The 19,859-nt window shown below is 44.3% G+C and overlaps 1 protein-coding gene across 3 annotated transcripts in view; it reads left to right on the top strand.

Moving 5' to 3' along the window:
• The window catches only part of LOC134356359 (granule associated Rac and RHOG effector protein 1-like), a 249,049-nt gene that overhangs the window by 111,866 nt on the left and 117,324 nt on the right, over positions 1-19,859 (top strand). For 2 of the 3 annotated variants that reach the window (XM_063067259.1, XM_063067260.1), the window contains exon 2: positions 3,717-5,278. The exons of the other annotated variant lie outside the window; for it this stretch is intronic. In XM_063067259.1, the coding sequence (XP_062923329.1) occupies positions 4,790-5,278 (489 nt within the window). In that variant the 5' untranslated portion in view covers positions 3,717-4,789. The remainder of the gene's footprint in view (positions 1-3,716; positions 5,279-19,859) is intronic. 3 annotated transcript variants of the gene reach the window in all.

The following is a 19,859-nucleotide window of genomic DNA, read 5'->3' as shown; positions in this document are numbered from 1 at the left end:
TAAAAAAGTAGAAATACTTTTCCACAATCATTGCCTGCACTGTTCTCCGTAGCGAAAATCTCACGCAAGCGCTCTTGGCAGAAACACGGAGCAAGCGCCATCGGCAGAACCACTCTCTCCAGTAACCTTTAAGCTATGAAGCTGCCAAATCCTACCAAATAACACCTAAAAATACACAGCCTATATAAAGTAGAAATAATGTATCTACAGTGTAGTATCACGGGAATCAGGAAGACATCGAGCACACTGATGATGGTGTGTTAGGCTGAGTCGTCGGAGGTTGGGGTGGTGCAGTGGCCCCCACCCTCCAAGCAGTGAACTGATACCGATCCGCGAAGCATGCAGGGGTCCAGCGGTAGCAGGGATGCACTCAACACATCTTTAAGAAAAAAGCCGAAATAAACAAGCTAATTAATTAGGTGCCGCCCGACACATAAATGTCAGCTCAGATTAGAGGCAACGCAATCAGCAATCGCCTCTGACCTGGACCGACATTTACGTGCCAGGCAGCACCTAATTAATTAGCTTGTTTATTTCAGCTTTTTTTAAATTAAAGATGTGCTGGGTGCCTCCCAGCTACCGCTGCATTCTTCGCGGATCAGTATCTGTCCGTGGCCCGGGGGTTGGGGTGGTGGGACACTGGGTGTCGTCTGTTTCCATCAGGTCAGGCAGGTCATCTTCTCCTATGACTGCCTGCCTCGATGTTGAAGGTCGAGGTTCGTTGTCTGCTGAAGGCTTGCTTGACTGATGGCCTCGCGCATTTTTATATCATACAGTTCTTTGTAAGGACTCAAACCATCCTGCAAATATGCCCTAAATCGACGTACCCTTTCAAAATTAAAGTTGTACTTTATCATTGCAGCAAAAATCTCACACAGTTGCTTCACGTTCAGTTCCTGGGCGACTTCACTTTCGGTCTGTTCGCTACTGCATTCGGTTTCGATTGTTATCCTTTCCTCTTCCAATTGCATCAGCTCTTCATCTATCAGTTCTTGGTCATGGGATGCCAAAACCTCTTCAGCATCATCTTCGTTAACTTTACAAGCCAAACTCACTTTGTCCTTGCTTCGTTCACCATGATCGAAACGCCTAATCATGTCTAGTTTTATGTTAAGTATAACACCCTTTCAGGCTTTTCCGATACCTTAGAACTCATCTTGCTAATGGCTGCTCACAGGCACGTTTTTAAGCAATGCCGGCGAGAATGCCGTTCCGAATCTGGGGGAGAGCGGCTGCTCAGGGCGCGCGCTGCTTTTTTTTGCGTGTTGCCTTTTTTCGTAACAGTGAAAACACCTTCTGTTAGCGAAAACAGGGAACTAATGTAGGTCTTTCGTAACAGTGAGGTTTTGTAAATCGAACATTGGAAAGCTGGAGGAACTCGGTTCAGTCAGTATCTATGCAAATTCAGGACTGAGTCCTGAAGAAGGGTCTTGGCCCGATACGTCGACCATTTATTCATTTCCATAGATGCTGCTTGACCTCCTGTGTTCCTCCACTATTCTGTGTGTTGCTTTGGATTTCCAGCGTCTGCAGACATTCTCATGTTTATGAATTCCTTCGTAGTTGTTTTACGTGCTGTTGGGTTTGGTACACTGAAATTCCAGGAGTCTGATGTTCTGATTGATGTCCATTTGCTGAGGAATGCATTAACTACTGAGAAGTGTCATAGAGTCACGCGGGGCAGAAACAGACCTTTCACCCCCCTTACATTCATGGTGACTGTATCCCTCGATACTAAACATACTTACCCATATTTTGTCTGTCACCTTCTATGTCTTGGTGATTCAAGTGTTGTCTACGTTCTTCAATGTTATGAGAGTCTCTGCCTCCACCACTTCCTCAGTGTGTTCCAGGTTGTGTGAAAAAATACCCCTTTCACATCCTCTCTAAACTTCCTATTCCTCACCTTGATGGTAGCAGTGAGAAGAGGGCATGACCTGGTTGATGGGGGTCCTTAATGATAGATGCTGCCTCTTTGAAGCCTTGCCTTTTGAAGATGTTCTCAGTGTTGAGGAGTCTAGTGCTTGTGATGAAGCTGGCTGAGTTTGTAGCTTTGTAGCTTTACAGTTCTGTAGCTTTCTGTAGCTTTTTCTGATCCTATGCTGTGGCTCCTCTATACCAGACAGTAATGCAACTAGTTAGAATTCATCTGTAGCAGAATAGTTTTTGATGAAGTAACAGGCAGTAGGCGAGGGAAATGTCATTGTGATGTGCAAAATGCATTTGATGATTAGTCACCTGATGGGTTCATCAGGATTTAAGGTCTTCGAATAAATGGGTCTGAAATAGCATGGATGGAATACCATGGAGGCAGACAGAGAAGGCATATTTAAGAAACTCTTGGATAAACTCATGGATGATAAAATAAATGGAGGGCTATGTAGGAGAAAAGGGTTAGATTGATCTTGGAGTAGGTTAAAAGGTCGGAAGAACATTGTGGGCTGAAGAGCCTGTATTGTTGTATATCCTAATGAGAAGCAGTAGTAATGAAAATTTGGGAAACATACAGGGGAGTTCCCCAGCAGCTGGTACAGTAGAGATGCTTTTCATGTTATTGACTTGAGTGTGCAGGACACAATTTCAAAATTTGCTGGTGACACGAAATTGGAGGTATGATGATGGTGAAAGATATAACGTAATGATGAAAGTAGATGGCAGATGAAATTTAACACTAGGAAATGTGAAACATTGCACTTTGGTAGAAGGAATGACAGGGGCAGTTATGCTAGAGAGTTTAATTCTGTGGCTGGACTGGAGAAGCTGGGATTGTTCTCCATGAAAAGAGGTCACAAGACGATCTCATAGAGGAATTTCAAATCATAAAAGGTCTGGATGGCAGAAACAAAGAAACTTCTCTTCCTGGTAGAGGGGTGAAGAGTCAGGAGTCGTGTACTAGTGGACAAAAGGTGTCATGAGGGCAGGTTTTTCCACATATGGAATACTCATGGTTTGAAATGTGTTGCCAGGAAATGTGGGGAAGATGGACTCCACATTCACAATGTTGCTGGATAAGTACATGAAAAGTGAGATTTGGAGGAGCTAGAGGAAGAGTGTGGGAGTGGGATGAGCTGGGTTGCCCTTCTGGTACATTTCTAGGTGGAGGGACAGGAGACCGCGATCTCTTCTTGACCTGCAACTGTTCTGAGATCAATTGTACTACATCAGAATGTCAACAAAGTGACCAATCCATTTCAGAGTGAGAATCGGAAGTGATTCTTCCAACCCCCTCCTCTTCCAGTCCCTTCCTTCATGCTGTTCTCCTCACTCCTCCACTATTCCCCATGCCACCTGTACACACCCTCTGCCTCCCTCCAGTCCCCCCCCCACTCCCTCACACGCAAGCCTGACCCTCCACCTTCCTGCACATGTGCCTCCTTCTGGCCTCCCGCACAACCAAGGCCTTCTGCCCACCCTCAACCTTCCCATATATATCTCCCTACCTCAGGCCATCTTTCATCTTCCCACACACAACCAGCATAGTATATTTGATTTCTATATATCGTCAAGAGATACAATTCATGGACTGTTCTATGAGCGTTCTCCCACCTTCCACTTTCTCTCCCTCCTCCTCTCAAATGCCTTGAAAATAATTTCCAGCCCCCTCCTGTCTCTCCTGTGCAAATGCCAGGTTCTAATCTAAAGGACTGCTTGGGGTAGAGTCTAATTCTCTTGCAGCACGTGCATTGTTTGGATTGATTTCTCTCTCTTTATTTCAGGAAATGACCTAGAGGCCTTAGCAATACGTTAGTGCTTTCCTGCTTCAGCTGGCTGCAGAGTACATAATCAATCTGGACACACCACTTGTTTCCGCTGCCGAGCTCACACTACCTCAACAAGAATAAAAAGCTAACACGTCTGAAGGAGAGGAGGAGGCTGTCAAATCCGCAGAGGTTACAGACAGGGCTCCCAGTAGTTTGTTTCAGAGTTGAGGCTGCAAGTCCACATCCAAGTGAGCAACGTTTGACCGACTGGATCTGTCAAAAATTCTTTTGAAGGGCTTGAACTGTATCCGGGACAGAAGCAATGTGGACAGCGTTGAGTGATCATCCAAGCACTGAATAGCTGATATTTTAAATTTAACTTTCGCTGTTGATCAGTGTCTTAATCCATTTTGTAGTTTGAATTTTTTTTTAAGTGCTGCTTTGTAGAACTATTTCGGCTTCCGTGTATTGAAGCAAGCAAGAACGCTCATCAACTGCACACAACTCCGTCATAGCAGTGGACAGCCCAGTAGCAGTAACTGGTTAGCAAATACCCATTTCATCTGGGTTAAGTCTCCTTTACCTACCAGCCTATTTCTTTTGGAATGAAATGGCACTGATTCTTCCAATTGGACATTCTAGTTGGCTTTATCGTAATTATTGGGACACTGTGAAGTACTATTAGACTCTTTCTTTCCATGTGTTGCTGGCTAACTCTGAGTAGCAGCAGCAGCTGATGAACGTGCGGGTCAGGTACAGCACACCTGGGCAGGTTCTGAAGGATTCCTTCTTTATTTGCCGTTCCTCACGCAACTGGCTGCAGCAGGGCTGCACCGAACACACGAGGCCAGTGCAGTGGACAAAAACCCTTTTGTTCTCCTGAACTGACTTTCCGGGATTTTGTGCATGTGTAGAAATGTTTGCCTTTGTTTGCACTCTGGAGCTGAAATCATGCCCTTGAGACTCTACTCGTTGGCAGGACCTTCTGTGTTCAAAGTTGTTTGGGAAGTTTGACAGTAAGGAAAGAGCTACCTTGACCAGACTTCTGCGCAGTGAAGGGCGAGGCTGCAGAAGCTCCACTGTCACTTATGTATTGTTGCAGTGCACAGGAAAATAAGATGGACTACAAGCGTCGGTTTCTGCTTGGCGGGTCCAAGCAGAAGATGCAGCAGCACCAGTACCCGATGCCTGAGCTGGGCAGGACTCTGAGTGCACCGCTCACATCCCCCACGGCAGTGCCATCGCTGACACCTGCCACCTCTGCCAACTGCTCCAACCCTGTGTCCCCCACCACCCAAGTCGCCGACATCCAGCAGGGCATCTCCAAATACTTGGATGCACTGAATGTGTTCTGTCGAGCCAGCACCCTCCTCACCGACCTCTTCAGTAGCGTTTTTCGGAGTTCGCATTATTCCAAAGCTGCTATGCAACTGAAAGACGTGCAGGTACATGTCATGGAGGCAGCAAGCAGGTTGACAGCTGCAATCAAGCCAGAGATTGCGAAAATGCTAATGGAACTGAGTGCGGGCACAGCAAACTTCAAGCATCAGAACGACTTCAGTCTTCAAGATATTGAGGTAAGGACAACTGAGGGAGTGTTTCCTTTTATTGTGTCTTGCTGACAGAGAACTTGAAAAGAAAATGCCAACAGCTAAGACTTGTATTTCAAACTTGGGTTTTTAGTGAAGAAAAACTGTTGTGTAGAGATCTGGTTGGATGAATCAATTCTGGAAGTGTAGGGAAATTTTGAGCAGTAGGGTTGCCAGTGTCTGAATAGGTAAAAGATAGTGACTTCCATTAAAGTGCTGAGCACAGTTGTAATATAATATCACAGCCAAAATATGTATAAGATCCTATTGTCAATGGAATAATATGCAAACGAGTTTTTATTTATTTATTTAGATATACAACATGGAACAGGCGCTTCCAGCCCACTGAGCTTTACTGCCACTGACCCACTTATTTAACCCTAGTCTAATCACAGGACAAGTTACAATGACCAATTAATCTCCTAACCAGAACGACTGTGAGAGGAAGCCGAAACAACTGGAGAAAGCCCACACGCACTTGGGAGGGAATGTACAAACTTATAGACAGCAGTGGAAATGAATTCCGAACACCACCCCAAGCTATAATAGTGTTACGCTAACCGCTAAACTACCATGGTGTGTTTTGTGTTCTAAATATTGACATGGGAAGAGACGAAATATCTTGTATTGACCTGACAGAGGAGTTTGGTTCAATTTCTTGTCTCAAAGGAGATGCTGTGGCATTCTTATGGTAATGTGCAAGGTATATCAGCTTTTTATGCTTTAGTTGCTGGACTGGGTATTGACCCTCTGTCCATGGCACTAGTGAGCACCACCTGACACTTTGAAGAGTCTCTTTATATAGATTAAAAGTCTGCTTTGCAAATGTCTGAGCTGTGTGGGCTCGTGGTTTGATTCTAGTATTGAGATTAATATTAGCTTTATTTGTCACATTAACATCATACAGTGAAATGCGTCGTTTGTGTCAATGACCAGCACAGTCCGACGATGTGCTTTGGGCAGCCTGCAGTGCCAACAGAACATGCCCATAACCTACCAACCCTAACCCCTCTGTCAGTTGTCAGTTTCGGAGGTAGACGATAGGTATGTTGGTCTCACTGTGCGTGAAAGGGGACCATGCCCAAAGCAGGGAAAGTACCTGTGTTCAAGGGGACTGGTTTTAACTGCTGTATCCCTGGATGGATGTATGTACTTATCCTTGTAAGTGGAATAAGTGCTACACATGCCCTTACACTTCCTCCCTTACCACCATTCAGGGCCCCAGACAGTCCTTCCAGGTGAGGCGACACTTCACCTGTGAGTCGGCTGGGGTGATATACTGCGTCCAGAGCTCCCGATGTGGCCTTCTATATACTGGCGAGACCCGACACAGACTGGGAGACCGTTTTGCTGAACACCTACGCTCTGTCTGCCAGAGAAAGCAGGATCTCCCAGTGGCCACACATTTTAATTCCACATCCCATTCCCATTCTGACATGTCTATCCACGGCCTCCTCTACTGTAAAGATGAAGCCACACTCAAGTTGGAGGAACACCACCTTATATTCCGTCTGGGTAGCATCCGACCTGATGGCATGAACATTGACTTCTCTAACTTCCGCTAATGCCCCACCTCCCCCTTGTATCCTATCTGCTATTTATTTTTATACACACATTCTTTCTCTCACTCTCCTTTTTCTCCCTCTGTCCCTCTGACTATACCACTTGCCCATCCTCTGGGTCCCCTCCCCCTTTTCCTTCCCCCTGGGCCTCCTGTCCCATGATCCTCTTGTATCCCCTTTGCCAATCACCTGTCCAGCTCTTGGCTCCATCCCTCCCCTTCCTGTCTTCTCCTATCATTTCGGATCTCCCCCTCCCCCTTCCACTTTCAAATCTCTTACTAACTCTTCCTTCAGTTAGTCCTGACGAAGGGTCTCGGCCTGAAACGTTGACTGTACCTCTTCCTAGAGATGCTGCTTGGCCTGCTGTATTCACCAGCAACTTTGATGTATGTTGCTTGAATTTCCAGCATCTGCAGAATTCCTCTTGTTTGTGAATGTTATGCACTGGTGGCTTAACTTATTGTAGGAGTGGTTGTCTTAACTGAACATAGAATGTAGAACAGTTCAAAGTGAATTTGTTGATTTAGTTTCCGGTCATTTTCCCCTCTTACCCTACCCCTGCACAACACTCCTCTCTGTTATTATGCAGTACTTGAAGCTCATTAATGCTGCACTGTTGGTCAGCATCAGTAGAGAGGGAAATGAAAAATAGTTGAGGTATTTTGGGTTTAGTCTTCTGTTATTTTTCCTCTAATTTTTCCACTCAACCCCTCCCCCTCCCCAACATAAATCCCCCCCCACTCCCAACATAAATCCCCCCCCACTCCCAACATACATCTCCCCGTCTTCCTCTATCCCTCTCCCCCTCTATCCCCTCTCTACAGTACTTAAAACTCTTACAACAAGAAGCCCTGATGAGGGCAAAGAGTGTGCCACGGTAATGTAGCAGTTAGCATGATGCTATTACAGCTTGGGACATCAGAGTTCAGTTCCGATGCTGCCTGTAAGAAATTTGTACGTCCTTCCCGTGAGTGCATCGGTTTCCTCTGAATGCTCTGGTTTCCTCCCACAGTCCAAAGACGTACTGATTAGTAGGTTAATTGGTCATTGCAATTGTCCTGTAATTCTAAGGCCTTCCATTGGTCAGTCGACCATGGATGTTGTATCCAGGCTGTTAAAGTCAATAAGCAAGCCAGGCAATCCAAATGGAGAGCAAGCTATTGCCCGTGCAGTGGGCTCTTGCTCGCTACACAGCTGATGAATGCAAAGGAGCAGCAGAGATGGTACAGTTTGGCTACCAGCATGAGTTGCCAGTCTATTTTGAACATAATGTAGGACTGCCTTAGGGACTTCAGCTCCGTATCTTTCCTTGGGGTTTACTCCTGAAACCACCCCCATGAGTGAGTCTATCTCCAGGCAGTGGAGGTTTGAAATCGGTTTTCCTTATCCCAGGAGAACTGCCATCTATGACTGGTGAGCCCCATCTGCCCCAAGCAACTGGTTTTAAGGTGCCAGTAACATGCCTTTGCGCCCTCTGTCCGAGGCTTAGTAGCTAAGCCACACATGAAGGCCTGGAGCTGGACTTGGTTGTCAGAGGCTATTTGAGATGCACACCATTTAATGTCCTGTGATCAGAATCAGGTTTAATATCACCAGCATATGCTGTGAAATTGTTAGCTTAGCAGCAGAAGTACAGTGCAATATATGATATAGGAACAAAAGTAAAAATATATGTATGTGTGTGTAAAATAATTAAATTAGAAATAGTGGAAAAACAGAAATAATACTTAAAAAATAAAAGTGAAATAGTGTTCAATGTCCATTTAGGAACCAGAAGAAGCTGTTTGTGAATTGCAGAGAGTGTGCCTTCGGACTTCTGTACCTGCTTCCTGAAGCTAATGAGAAGAGAGCGCGTCCTGGGTGATGGGGGGGCTGGGTGGGGGGGGTGGGTTCCTTATTAATGGATGCTGCCTTTCTAAGGCAGGCTCCTTGAAGATGTCTTGGATACTATGGAGGCTAGTACCCAAGATGGAGCTGACTAATTTTACAACATTCTGTAGCTTCTTTCGATCCTGTACAGTAGCCTCACTCCCCACACCAGACAGTGATGCAGCCTACAATACATCTGTGGAAGATCTTGAGTGTTTTAGGCTAGTGTTGAACAGGTGGGTTGCTTGAGTGGCATGGCTCGGTGGGCAGAATGGGCCTGTTCCATAATGTGTCTCTAAATAAATTTATTATCAATGTACAGTCCATATATGGTTCCATATATATAATCCTGAGATCCGCTTTCTTGAGGGCATACTCAGAAAATCCAAGAACTGGAACAGACTGCAAAGAAAGACTGTGCCCAACGGGGTGGACAAACAACCAATGTGCAAAGCACAGCAAGTTGTGCAAATATAAAAGAGAAAAAATATTGAGAATATGAGATGAAGAGACCTTGAAATTGAGTCCATAGGTTGTGGGAACAGTTCAGTGATGGAGCAAGTGAAGTTATCCCCTTTGGTTCAAGAGTCTGATGGTTGAAAGGTAATAACTGTTCCTGAACCTGCTGGTGTGAGTCCTGAAGTTTCTGTACCACCTTCCTGATGGCAGCAGCGAGAAGAGAGCATGGCTTGGATAGTAGGGGTCCCTGATGATGAATGCTGCTTTCCTGCGACAGCTTTTGATGTAGATGTGCTCAATGGAGGGGAGGGTTTCACCAGTGATGGACTTGGCCATATCCACTAGACTTTGTAGGATTTTCTGTTCAAGGTCATTGATGTTTCCATACCAGGTTGTGATGTAGCTAGTCAATATATATTCTCCACTGCACAGCTATGCAAGTTTGTCAGAGTTTTAGATGTCATGTTCAGTGTAGGTCACAATGTCTGTGCTGACTATTTTAAGTTAATCCCCTCTGCCTGCACATGGTCTCTATCCTCCATTCCATGCCCATTCATGTGTCAGTCTAAACATCTTTAAAATGTTCCTGTTGTTTTCACTGCCACCATCTCTTCCACCAGCACATTCCCGGCACCTATCACACTCTATATAAAACAAAAACTTGCCTTGCACATCTCCTTTAAACTTACCCCCACTCACCATAAATTTATACCCTCTGGTATTTGACAATCCCACCTTAGTCTAGCTGCTTCTCATAACTTTGTATATATCTCGATGCTCCAGAGTAAACAATCCTCGTTTGTCCAAAATCTCCTTATAGATCATAGTCTCTCATCCAGACAGTATTCTGGTGAACTTCTTCCATACTCAACAAATCCTCCACATTCTTCCTCTACAGTGGTGTACTGAACTGTATACATTCTGCAAATGCAGCCCAAGTTTTTATTACAGCTGCAATATGACAATGCCCTGACCGTTGAAGGCATGCTGTTCCCTACCTTTCCCACCTGATCTTTGTTTTGTCACCTTTGGGGATCTATGGACTTGCATTCTGATCCATAGTTGTCTTTACCTTGCCATTTTACATTTGACCTCCCGAAGTGTAATACTTCAGCTTGTCTGAATTAAACTCCACTCCAGTGTGGCAGTGATTGTAATGCTATTACAGTGCCTGGAGACCCAGTTTCAATTCCTGACGCTGTCTGTAAAAGTGTGTACGTTCTCCTCATGACCACATGGGTTTCTTGCAGATGCTCTGGTTTTCTCCCACATTTCAGAGGTTCAGGTAGGCTAATTGGTGACATGGGTGTAATTGGGCATAGTGGACTCATGGGGCCAGAAGTGCGCTGCAACTCTAAACTGATCAAAAAGAAACTTCCTCACCCAAATTCACAACCAATTGATATCTTTTGGTAACCTTCGCTATTCACGATCCTTGTGCTGTCTACATCCACATTTCCATCCAAACCATGCAAACCTGACACTTTGAAGAATCTCTTTATATAGATTAACAGTCTGCTTTGCAAATGTCTGAGCTCGTGGATTGATTCCTAGTACTGAGATTAATATTAGCTTTATTTGTCACATTAATATCAAAGCATACAGTGAAATACATCATTTACTGTCAATGACCAACACAGTTTGAGGATGCACTGTGGGCAGCCTGCAGCACCGACATAGTGTGCCCATAACTTACTAACCCTAACCCTTACATGAGTTGTGTCATTGCTGATCCCTGCAGATGCTGGGATCTGTAGCAAAAATCAAACTGCTGGAGGAGGTCAACAGGTCAGTAGGCTCTATGGAGGCAAGAGAATGCATAGCATTTGGTGTCAAGAACATGCATCAGCTGGTTGCCTTAACTTTGAAGCAAATTAAGGATGTAATGCTGAGGCTTCATTGGGTATTGTTCAGGCCACACTTGGAGAATTGGGCCACATCCTAAGAAGGGATGTGCTGGTATCGAACATGGAGGTTCACAAGAATGATCCCAGGAATGAGAGATATGAGGAGTGTATCTGGACCTAGACTCACTGGAGATTAGAAGAACGAGGGAAGATCTCATTTAACATATGAGGAACGTTTGTCCGCTCTTGGACTGTATTCCTTGGAGTTTAGAAGAATGAGGGGAGACCTCATAGAAACATTTCGAATGTTAAAAGGCATGGACAGAGTGGATGTGGCAAAGTTGTTTCCCATGATGGGGGAGTCTAGTACGAGAGGGCATGACTTCAGGATTGAAGGGCGCCCTTTCAGAACAGAAATGCGAAGAAATTTTTTTAGTCAGAGGGTGGTGAATCTATGGAATTTGTTGCCACGGGCAGCAGTGGAGGCCAAGTCATTGGGTGTATTTAAGGCAGAGATTGATAGGTATCTGAGTAGCCAGGGCATCAAAGGTTATGGTGAGAAGGCGGGGCAGTGGGACTAAATAGGATAAAATGGATCAGCTCATGATAAAATGGCGGAGCAGACTCGATGGGCCGAATGGCCTACTTCTGCTCCTTTGTCTTATGGTCTTATGGTCTAAATGTACCAAATATTGAAAGGCCTAGACAGAGCAGATGTGGAGAAGATGTTCTCTGTAGTGGGGAAGTCTAGGCCTCAGTGGAGAGACGTCCCTTTAGAACAGAGGCAAGGAGGAATTTCTTTAGCCAGAGGATGGTGAATGTGTGGAACTTTTTGCCACACGCAGCTGTGAAGGCCAAGTCATTGGGTATATTTAAAACGGTTGATAAGTTCTTGATTAGTTAGGACGTCAAAGGTTACAAGGTGAAACAAGGAGAATGGGGTTGAGAGGGATAATAAATCAGCCATAATTAAATATTGGAACAGATTCAATGTGCTGAATGGTTTAATTCTGCTTCTATATCTTGTGGTCTTAGTCTAATTTCTAGTGAGGTATCGGTGATGGGCAAAGGACTGGACTGATAGGCGCTGTAACAAGTGGCAGTCAATAGGGCTGTAGGAATGGATGGGTCTGGGCAATGACGGGGTTACTTCTGTAATGTGAAATTTGCATAAAGAGTCTTTATTTTTGGATCTTTTCCCCCTTTGTCCCACTCTGCTATCCCACGCAAAATTCCAACATTCCGTGGGTTTTCCCTTTTTGTTCAGTTGCTGGCTGTCAGTGGCAGTGCCGAGCACAGCCTGTCTGTCCTGCAAGCTGAACAATGACACAACTGGCCCAAGCTACCCACAGTAGAATTCCTTGGCAGAACTGAACGCCCACTAGGACCCTGCCTGGCATTTTCTTGCAGGCATTTGTAGTAGAAGAAAGAAAATCAATAGAATTAATGACAAATTATACACAAAGACTGGCAAGCAGCTAATATACAGAAGAAAACAAACGTGGAAATACAAAAAACTAATAAATAAATAATAGAGCCCTGCTATTAATAAAGTTCCTGCCATTAATCCAATTTAAATTTTCATGAACAACAGAGGTTACTGCTCTACAGTAATTTGTTCTGTTTTCTCTTATACTTGCAATTTATGCACTCTTTGTGGTGGTTGTCTGTCATGTCCAATGATGACAGGAAACCCTTGTGGGAAAAGCTGTTGCACTGGGCAAGTTCCACTCATGATCTTAGAAATTTGGTTCCAGTGACAAGTTGCTGCCACAACTGGGGTCTTCCTTGGTTACGGTGGATAACCATGACTACTTCTGTGACTTTGCATGCTGATGAGCTCAGGCCACAGATCAACGCATTTATATTTAAATCATCCTTAGCGACAGGTGAGGTACCAGAAGACTGGAGGATAGTTAATGTTCCACTGTTTAAGAAAGGTTCTAAAAATAAACCAGGAAATTATAGCCAGTGAGCCTGACATCAGTTGCAGGAAAGTTATTGGAAGGTATTCTGAGGGACTGGATATACGAGTATTTGGATAGACATGAACTAATTAGGGATAGGCAGCATGGCTTTGTGCATGGTGGGTTGTGTCTACCCAATCTTTCAGAGTTTTTTTCAAGGAAGTTACTAGGAAAGTTGACAAAGGCAAAGCAAGGCAGTGGATATTGTCTGCATGGACTTTAGCAAGGCCTTTGACAACGTCCGGCACTGGAGGTTGGTCAAGAATTGAATTGACTTTATTACTTACATCCTTCATATTAATGAGGAGTAAAAATCATTACATTACGTCTCTGTCTAAATGCGTAATTTATAGTAATTTATAATAAATAGTATGTACAACATAACAGTCAATATAACATAGAAATACAATTGTGTCAGCAGGAATTCATCAGTCTGGTGGAAGAATCTGTCCTGGAGCCTGTTGGTCCTGGCTTTTATGCTGCGGTACCATTTCCTGGATGGTAGCAGCTGGAACAGTTTGTGGTTGGGGTGACTCAGGTCCCCAATGATCCTTCGGGCCCTTTTTACACACCTGTCTTTGTAAATGTTCTGAATAGTGGGAAGTTCACATCAATGGTGCTGTCTGCACCACTCTGCAGAGTCCTACGATTGAGGGAAGTAGTAAATGGGATTAGACGTTGGCTTTGTGGGAGAAGCCAGAGGGTGGTAGTAAATGGTGGCCTCCCTGACTGGAGGCCTGTGAGGAATGGAGTGCCACAGGGATCAGTGTTGGGTCCGTTGTTGTTTGTCATCTATATCAACGATCTTGGATGATAATGTGGTTAACTGAATCAGCAAATTTGCAGATGACGCCATGATTGTGAGTGTAATGGACAGCAAGGAAGACTATTATGGCTTGCAGTGGGATCTGGACCAGCTGGAAAAATGGGCTGAAAAATGGCAGATAAGTGTGAAGTGTTGCCCTTCAGTAGGACCAACTAGGGTAGGTCTTATACTGAGGAGTGCAGTAGAACAAAGGGATTTTGGAATACAGGTCTACATTTGTTGAAAGTGGCATCACAGGTAGAGAGGGTCATAGAGAAAGCTTTTGGCACATTGACCTTCATAAGTGCACGAGATGGGATGTTATGTTGAAGTTGTATTGGACATTGGTGAGGCCTAATTTGGTGTATTGTGTGAAGTTTTAGTCACCTACCTAAGGGAAAATGTAAATAAGGTTGAAAGAATACAGAGAAAATTTCCAATGATGTTGCTGGGTCTGAAGGACCTGAGTTTTGAGGAAAGATTGAATAGATTAGTACTTTATTCCTTGGAACGTAGAAGATTGAAAGGAGAATTGATCAAGGTATAGAAAATTATGAGGGGCATAGATTGGGTAAATGTAAGCAGGCTTTTTCCACTGAGGCTGGGAGGGACTACAACTAGAGATTTTGGGTTAAGAGTGGAAAGTTTAAGGGGAACATGAGAAACTTCTTCACTTAGAGGGTGGTGAGAATGTGGAACAAGCTGCCAGTGCAAGTGATGCATGTGAGGTCGATTTCAACATTTCAGAGAAGTTTGGATGGGTACATGGATGGTAGGGGTATGGAGTGCTATGGTCCTGGTGCAGATCAGTGGGAGCAGGCTCTATGCCCTTTGCCTTCCACGGAGTGTAGCAGAACTGTCTTCCTGGCCATTGGATCTCACTGTTGATCTCATCTGTCCAGTCCACTGGAGCTACGACAGGCATGTTCCTATCTCACTGGGATATGAGACCGGCTACCCTCACCTGGTTTAGTTTGCCTGGGGTGTGGGGTGTACTGGGGTGTGGCCACTGTTGCATGCAAACAGTTACTTGGGGCCATGGGTGAGAGCTGAGTGTCTGGTGGAGTCCAAAGGTGAGTGAGCTGCACCAGACTGGACACAACATGCCCCTTCACCTGAGATGCTACCCCTCTCTGGAGAATTGAAGTAAATATCAAGATAAATATTAGATGAAGAGTCCTTGAAAGTGAGTCCGTAAGTTATAGGAACAGTTCAGTGATGGGGCAAGTGAAATTACCCCCGCAGCCTTAGGTTGTGTTGATTGTTAATGCAAACAGCACATTTGTATGTTTGGATGTACGTGTGTTAAATAAATCTGAATCAAATGGATCCCCAGCCATTCCCTTTGTGTGCCAAACACTTGCAAGTATTTACGGGTTGCCCATAAGTCAGGCGTTTGTAAACTGGGGAGGAAGAGTTTGGTTTTCTGTACCCCATCCACTACCCCCTCTGTGTTTAAAATCTGAAATACTTGCTGAGCATCCAGTATTCTTCTCATGATATAAAAAAGGATATCAAAACACAGGAAGGGAAAAGAGAATATTAACAAAGCTGTAGCCAGTATGTCAGGAACGGTGAAGACAGAATCTCTTGAGAAAAACTGAGGGGTGACACTAGAAAATTATGCAGTGTTTGTAGAGAGAGATGTAGAGAAATGTTTCTGTGTCAGGCAAAGAATATCATGGAGTCATAGAGCACTCCATCAGAGTAAATGGTCCCTTTGGTTTATCTAGTCCATACCAAATTATTAATCTGTCTAATCCCATCGACCTGCATCTGTACCTTCTCATCCATGTACATATTCAAACTTCTTTTAAATTTGAAATTACATCCACATCCACCACTTCAGCTGGGAGCTTGTTCTACACTCTCACCACCCTCTAAGTGAAAGGTTCCCCCTCATGTTCCCCTTAAACATTTCACCTTTCACCCTTAACCCATGACTTCTAGTTTTAGGCTTCCCCATTCTCAGTGGAAAAGGCTGGCTTGCATTTATCCTATGCCTCATACATTTGTATACCTCTATCAAATCTCCCCTTAATCTTCCAAACTTTTTTTTATGTCCTGGACCCTTGCATTGACCAAGGGGTCTGTGGACCCCCGGTTGGGAACCCCTGCTCCAGGGAATAAAGTCCTAGCTTATTCAACCTTTCCCTATAACTCAAGTCTTGGCAACATCATTGTAAATTTTCTCTGCATTCAGTTTTATTAGAGTCAGAAAACACTACAGCCCAGAAAATGTCCTTCACCCCATCTAGTTCCTGCTGAACTATTAATTTGTCTAGTCCCATGGACCTGGACCATAACCCTCCATACCCTCCTGTCCATGTACCTTCCAATTTTCCCTTAAACGTTGAAATCGACCTGACATTCACAATTGTGTTGGCAGCTCATTCCACATTCTCACCACCCTCTGAGTGAAGAAGTTTCCCTCATGTTCCCTTTAAACATTTCACCTTTCACCCTTAACCCATGACCTCAAGTTCTAGTCTCACTCAACCTCAGTGGAAAAAGCCTGCTTGCATTTATCTTATCTATATTTCTCAGAATTTTGTATACCTCTGTCAAATCTCCCCTCATTCTATAACATTCCAGGGAATAAAGTCCTCACCAATTCAACCTTTCCCTATTACCTAGGTCCTCAAGTCCCAGCAACATCCTTGTAAGCTTTCTCTTTAAATTATCTTGGCTCCATGTCCAGCAATGTTTCAATTAAAAGTTCTCATTTGTGTGTTCAGCTCCAGCAATTGGGATCTGGTGCTATTAAATACTGAAAGGCCTAGATAGAATGGACATGGAGAGGATGTTCCCTATAGTGGGGGAGTCTAGGACCTGAGGCCCTAGCCTCAAAATAGAAAGACGTCATCCCTTTAAAACACAGATGAGGAGGAATTTCTTTAGCCGGGGGTAGTGAATCTGTGGAATTCATTGGCACAGACAGCCGTGAAGGCTAATCAGAATAAGATTTATTATCACCGGCATGTGTCGTGAAATTTGTTAGCTTAGCAGCAGCATTACAATGCAATACATAATATAGAAGAAGAAGAAGAAAATAATAATAAATAAGTAAATCAATGACAGGTTATGTAAATTAAATAGATTAAAAATCATGCAAAAAAAACAGAAATAATATATATTCAAAAAGTGAGGTAGTGTTCACGGGCTCAATGTCCATTGAGGAATCAGATGGCAGAGGGGAAGAAGCTGTTCCTGAATTGCTGAGTGTGAGCCTTTAGGCTTCTGTACCTCCTACCTGATGGTAACAGTGAGAAAAGGGCATGCCCTGGGTGCTGGAGGTCCTTAATAATGGACACTGCCTTTCTGAGTCACTGCTCCTTGAAGATGTCCTGGGTACTTTGTAGACTAGTACCCAAGATGGAGCTGACTAAACTTACAATCCTCTGCAGCTTCTATTGGTCCTGTGCAGTAGCCCCTCCACACCAGACAGTGATGCAGCCTGTCAGAATGCTCTCCACGGTACATCTATAGAAGTTTTTGAGTGTATTTGTTGACATGCCAAATCTCTTCAAACTCCTGATGAAGTATAGTCACTGTCTTGCCTTCTTTATAACTACATCAATATGTTGGGACCAGGTTAGATCCTCAGAGATCTTGACAGCCAGGTACTTGAAACTACTCACTCTCTCCACTTTTGATCTCTCTATGAGGATTGGTTTGTGTTCCTTCGTCTTGCCCTTCCTGAAGTCCACAATCAGCTCTTTCATCTTACTGACGTTGAGTGCCAGGTTGTTGTGCGACACCATTCCACTAGTTGGCATATCTCGCTCCTGTATGCCTTCTCGTCTTCATCTGAGATTCTACCAACTTAGTATACTTGAAGCGGAGGTTGATGGGTTCTTGATTAGTAAGGAAGTCAAAGGTGATGGGGAGAAAGCAGGAGAATGCGGATGAGAGGGACAATAAATCAATCATGATTAGGTTTGATGGGCCAAATGTCCTAATTCTACTCCTAGGTCTTATGGTCAAATCTGTCCATGGTTTAGTTCTTCCCCATTTCTCTTGCACGGCCTTGGTCCCTTCACCGTTCACTGCATTCAACCTTGTTAAACCTCACTATCACCCTTTGAGGTTCTTCTTAAAACGTACTGCCCTGTGGAAATGTTTTGCTCTATTCTTTGAGGATTTAAACCAGTTTTATTTGTCACATGTACATTGAAACACAGTGAAACGTGTAATTTGCAATCTGAGGATGTGCTTGAGGCAGCCGCAAATGTTGCCACTCTTCGCTGCTGACATCGCACACCCACCATTTACTAATCCTAGCTCAGACGTCCTTGGGATGTAAGAGGAAACCAGAACACCGGAAGAAATCGACATGGTCATGGGGAAAACCTACAAAGTCCTTACAGTGGCGGGAATTGAAACCTGATGGTTGACACTGTGAAGTGTGAATCGAACCATTGTGCTACTGAACTGCTGCCATGTTTTGCTCACTATGGATTTTGCCAATTTGTGCACCTGCGAGTGTCCACCAGCCTGTTAGCTGCGTTAAAGGCAGTAAAACAAGCAGGCAAAATAAAGTAACAGACAAGCAACAACAGCAAGCAGGAAACACCTGGACGGCTGAAACGAGTCAGAGACATTTATGGCCTTGTGTACAATGTTCTCAGTTAGGGCATAGCTAACAGCCCAACAATTCCACTAATAAACCGAGGAGTTAACCAGAGTAACTGGGAGAACAACTCAGGCACATTGATTCAACTAACTCAGAGGATGGTGAGCATTGATTTTAATGGCTTTAGTAAACCACTCACAAATTTAAGCAAAGAGATTAAAATGAAAAAGGAAAACACAGCATTACCTTCAGGAGGAAAACTGATAATCATTCTCAAGCTGCTCGTCTGGAGGTGAAAGAAAATCACAGTTATAACATCAATAGGCAAGAGTTCACAAGTTAGAAATGAGAGTCAAGCCCAGGTTGCTGTGGCTATGGAAAGCAGGCAGCACCACAAGAGACCTGTTACCATGACCACTGCACTGACACCTACTGCACACAAACAATTCCAGATTCTTTCTTCCAAAAATAAATGTACTATAAACTAAACATGCTGGGTTTACAGTGCATAGATAGAATTCCAGAATGGGTGTTGGGTACGGACAGCTTTAGGCCCTTCCTTTGCAAAAACCGCCCATGGAGACAACACAATTAAGAATGTTAAAATTAGAAGAGCATATAAGATTACAGCACAGTACAGGCCCTTTGGTACATGATGCTGTGCCGACCTACTGTATAGAGATATGCTTCATATCGATCTAACCCTTCCCTCCCACATACCCCTCAATATTTCTTTCATTCAAGTGCTTATCTAAGAGTCTCTTAAATGTCCCTCTCCACCATCCCTGACAGGGCATTCCATGCACAAGCACCCTCTGTGGGGGGGGGGGGGGGGGCAGGGGAACTTACCAATGCCATCTCTCTCCCCACCCCTCATACTTTCCTCCAGTCACCTTTAAGTTATGCCCTCTCCTACTAGCCGTTTCTGCCCTGGGAAAGAAGTATCTGGCTGTCCATTCTATCTATGCCTGTCATAATCTTAATCGCCTCTGTCAAGTCACCGCTTATCCTCTTTCTCTCCAAAGTCCTAGCTTGCTCGACCTTTCCTTGTAGGGCATGCTCTCTAATCCAGACAGCATCCTGGCAAATCTCCTCTGCACCCTCTTTAAAAGCTTCCACGTCCTTCCTATAATGAGGCAACTGAACCTGAAAACAATGTGGTCTAACAAGGGTATCATAGAGCTGCAACATTACCTTACGGCTCTTGAGCGCAATCCCCCAACTAATGAAGGCCAATACCTTTTTAAACATGCTATCAATTTACATGGCAACTTTGAGGGATCTAGGGACGTGAACCCCAACATCCCTCTGTTCCTCCACATGGCTATAAGTCCTGGCATTAACCCTTCAAGTTCGACCTTGCAAAGTGTGTCAATTTTCACATTTCCAGATTGAGTCACAGAGTGCTACAGTACAGAAACAGACCCATAAGGCCGATCTGGTTTTCTGCCTAGACCCATTGACCCACATCTAGACCAGAGTAC

The sequence above is a fragment of the Mobula hypostoma genome, chromosome 14 (genome assembly GCF_963921235.1).
Source record: "Mobula hypostoma chromosome 14, sMobHyp1.1, whole genome shotgun sequence".
In the NCBI taxonomy this organism is placed as follows: domain Eukaryota; kingdom Metazoa; phylum Chordata; class Chondrichthyes; order Myliobatiformes; family Myliobatidae; genus Mobula; species Mobula hypostoma.
The sequence above is the reverse complement of the archived record's forward strand: the minus strand, read 5'-3'. Positions and strand labels throughout refer to the sequence as shown.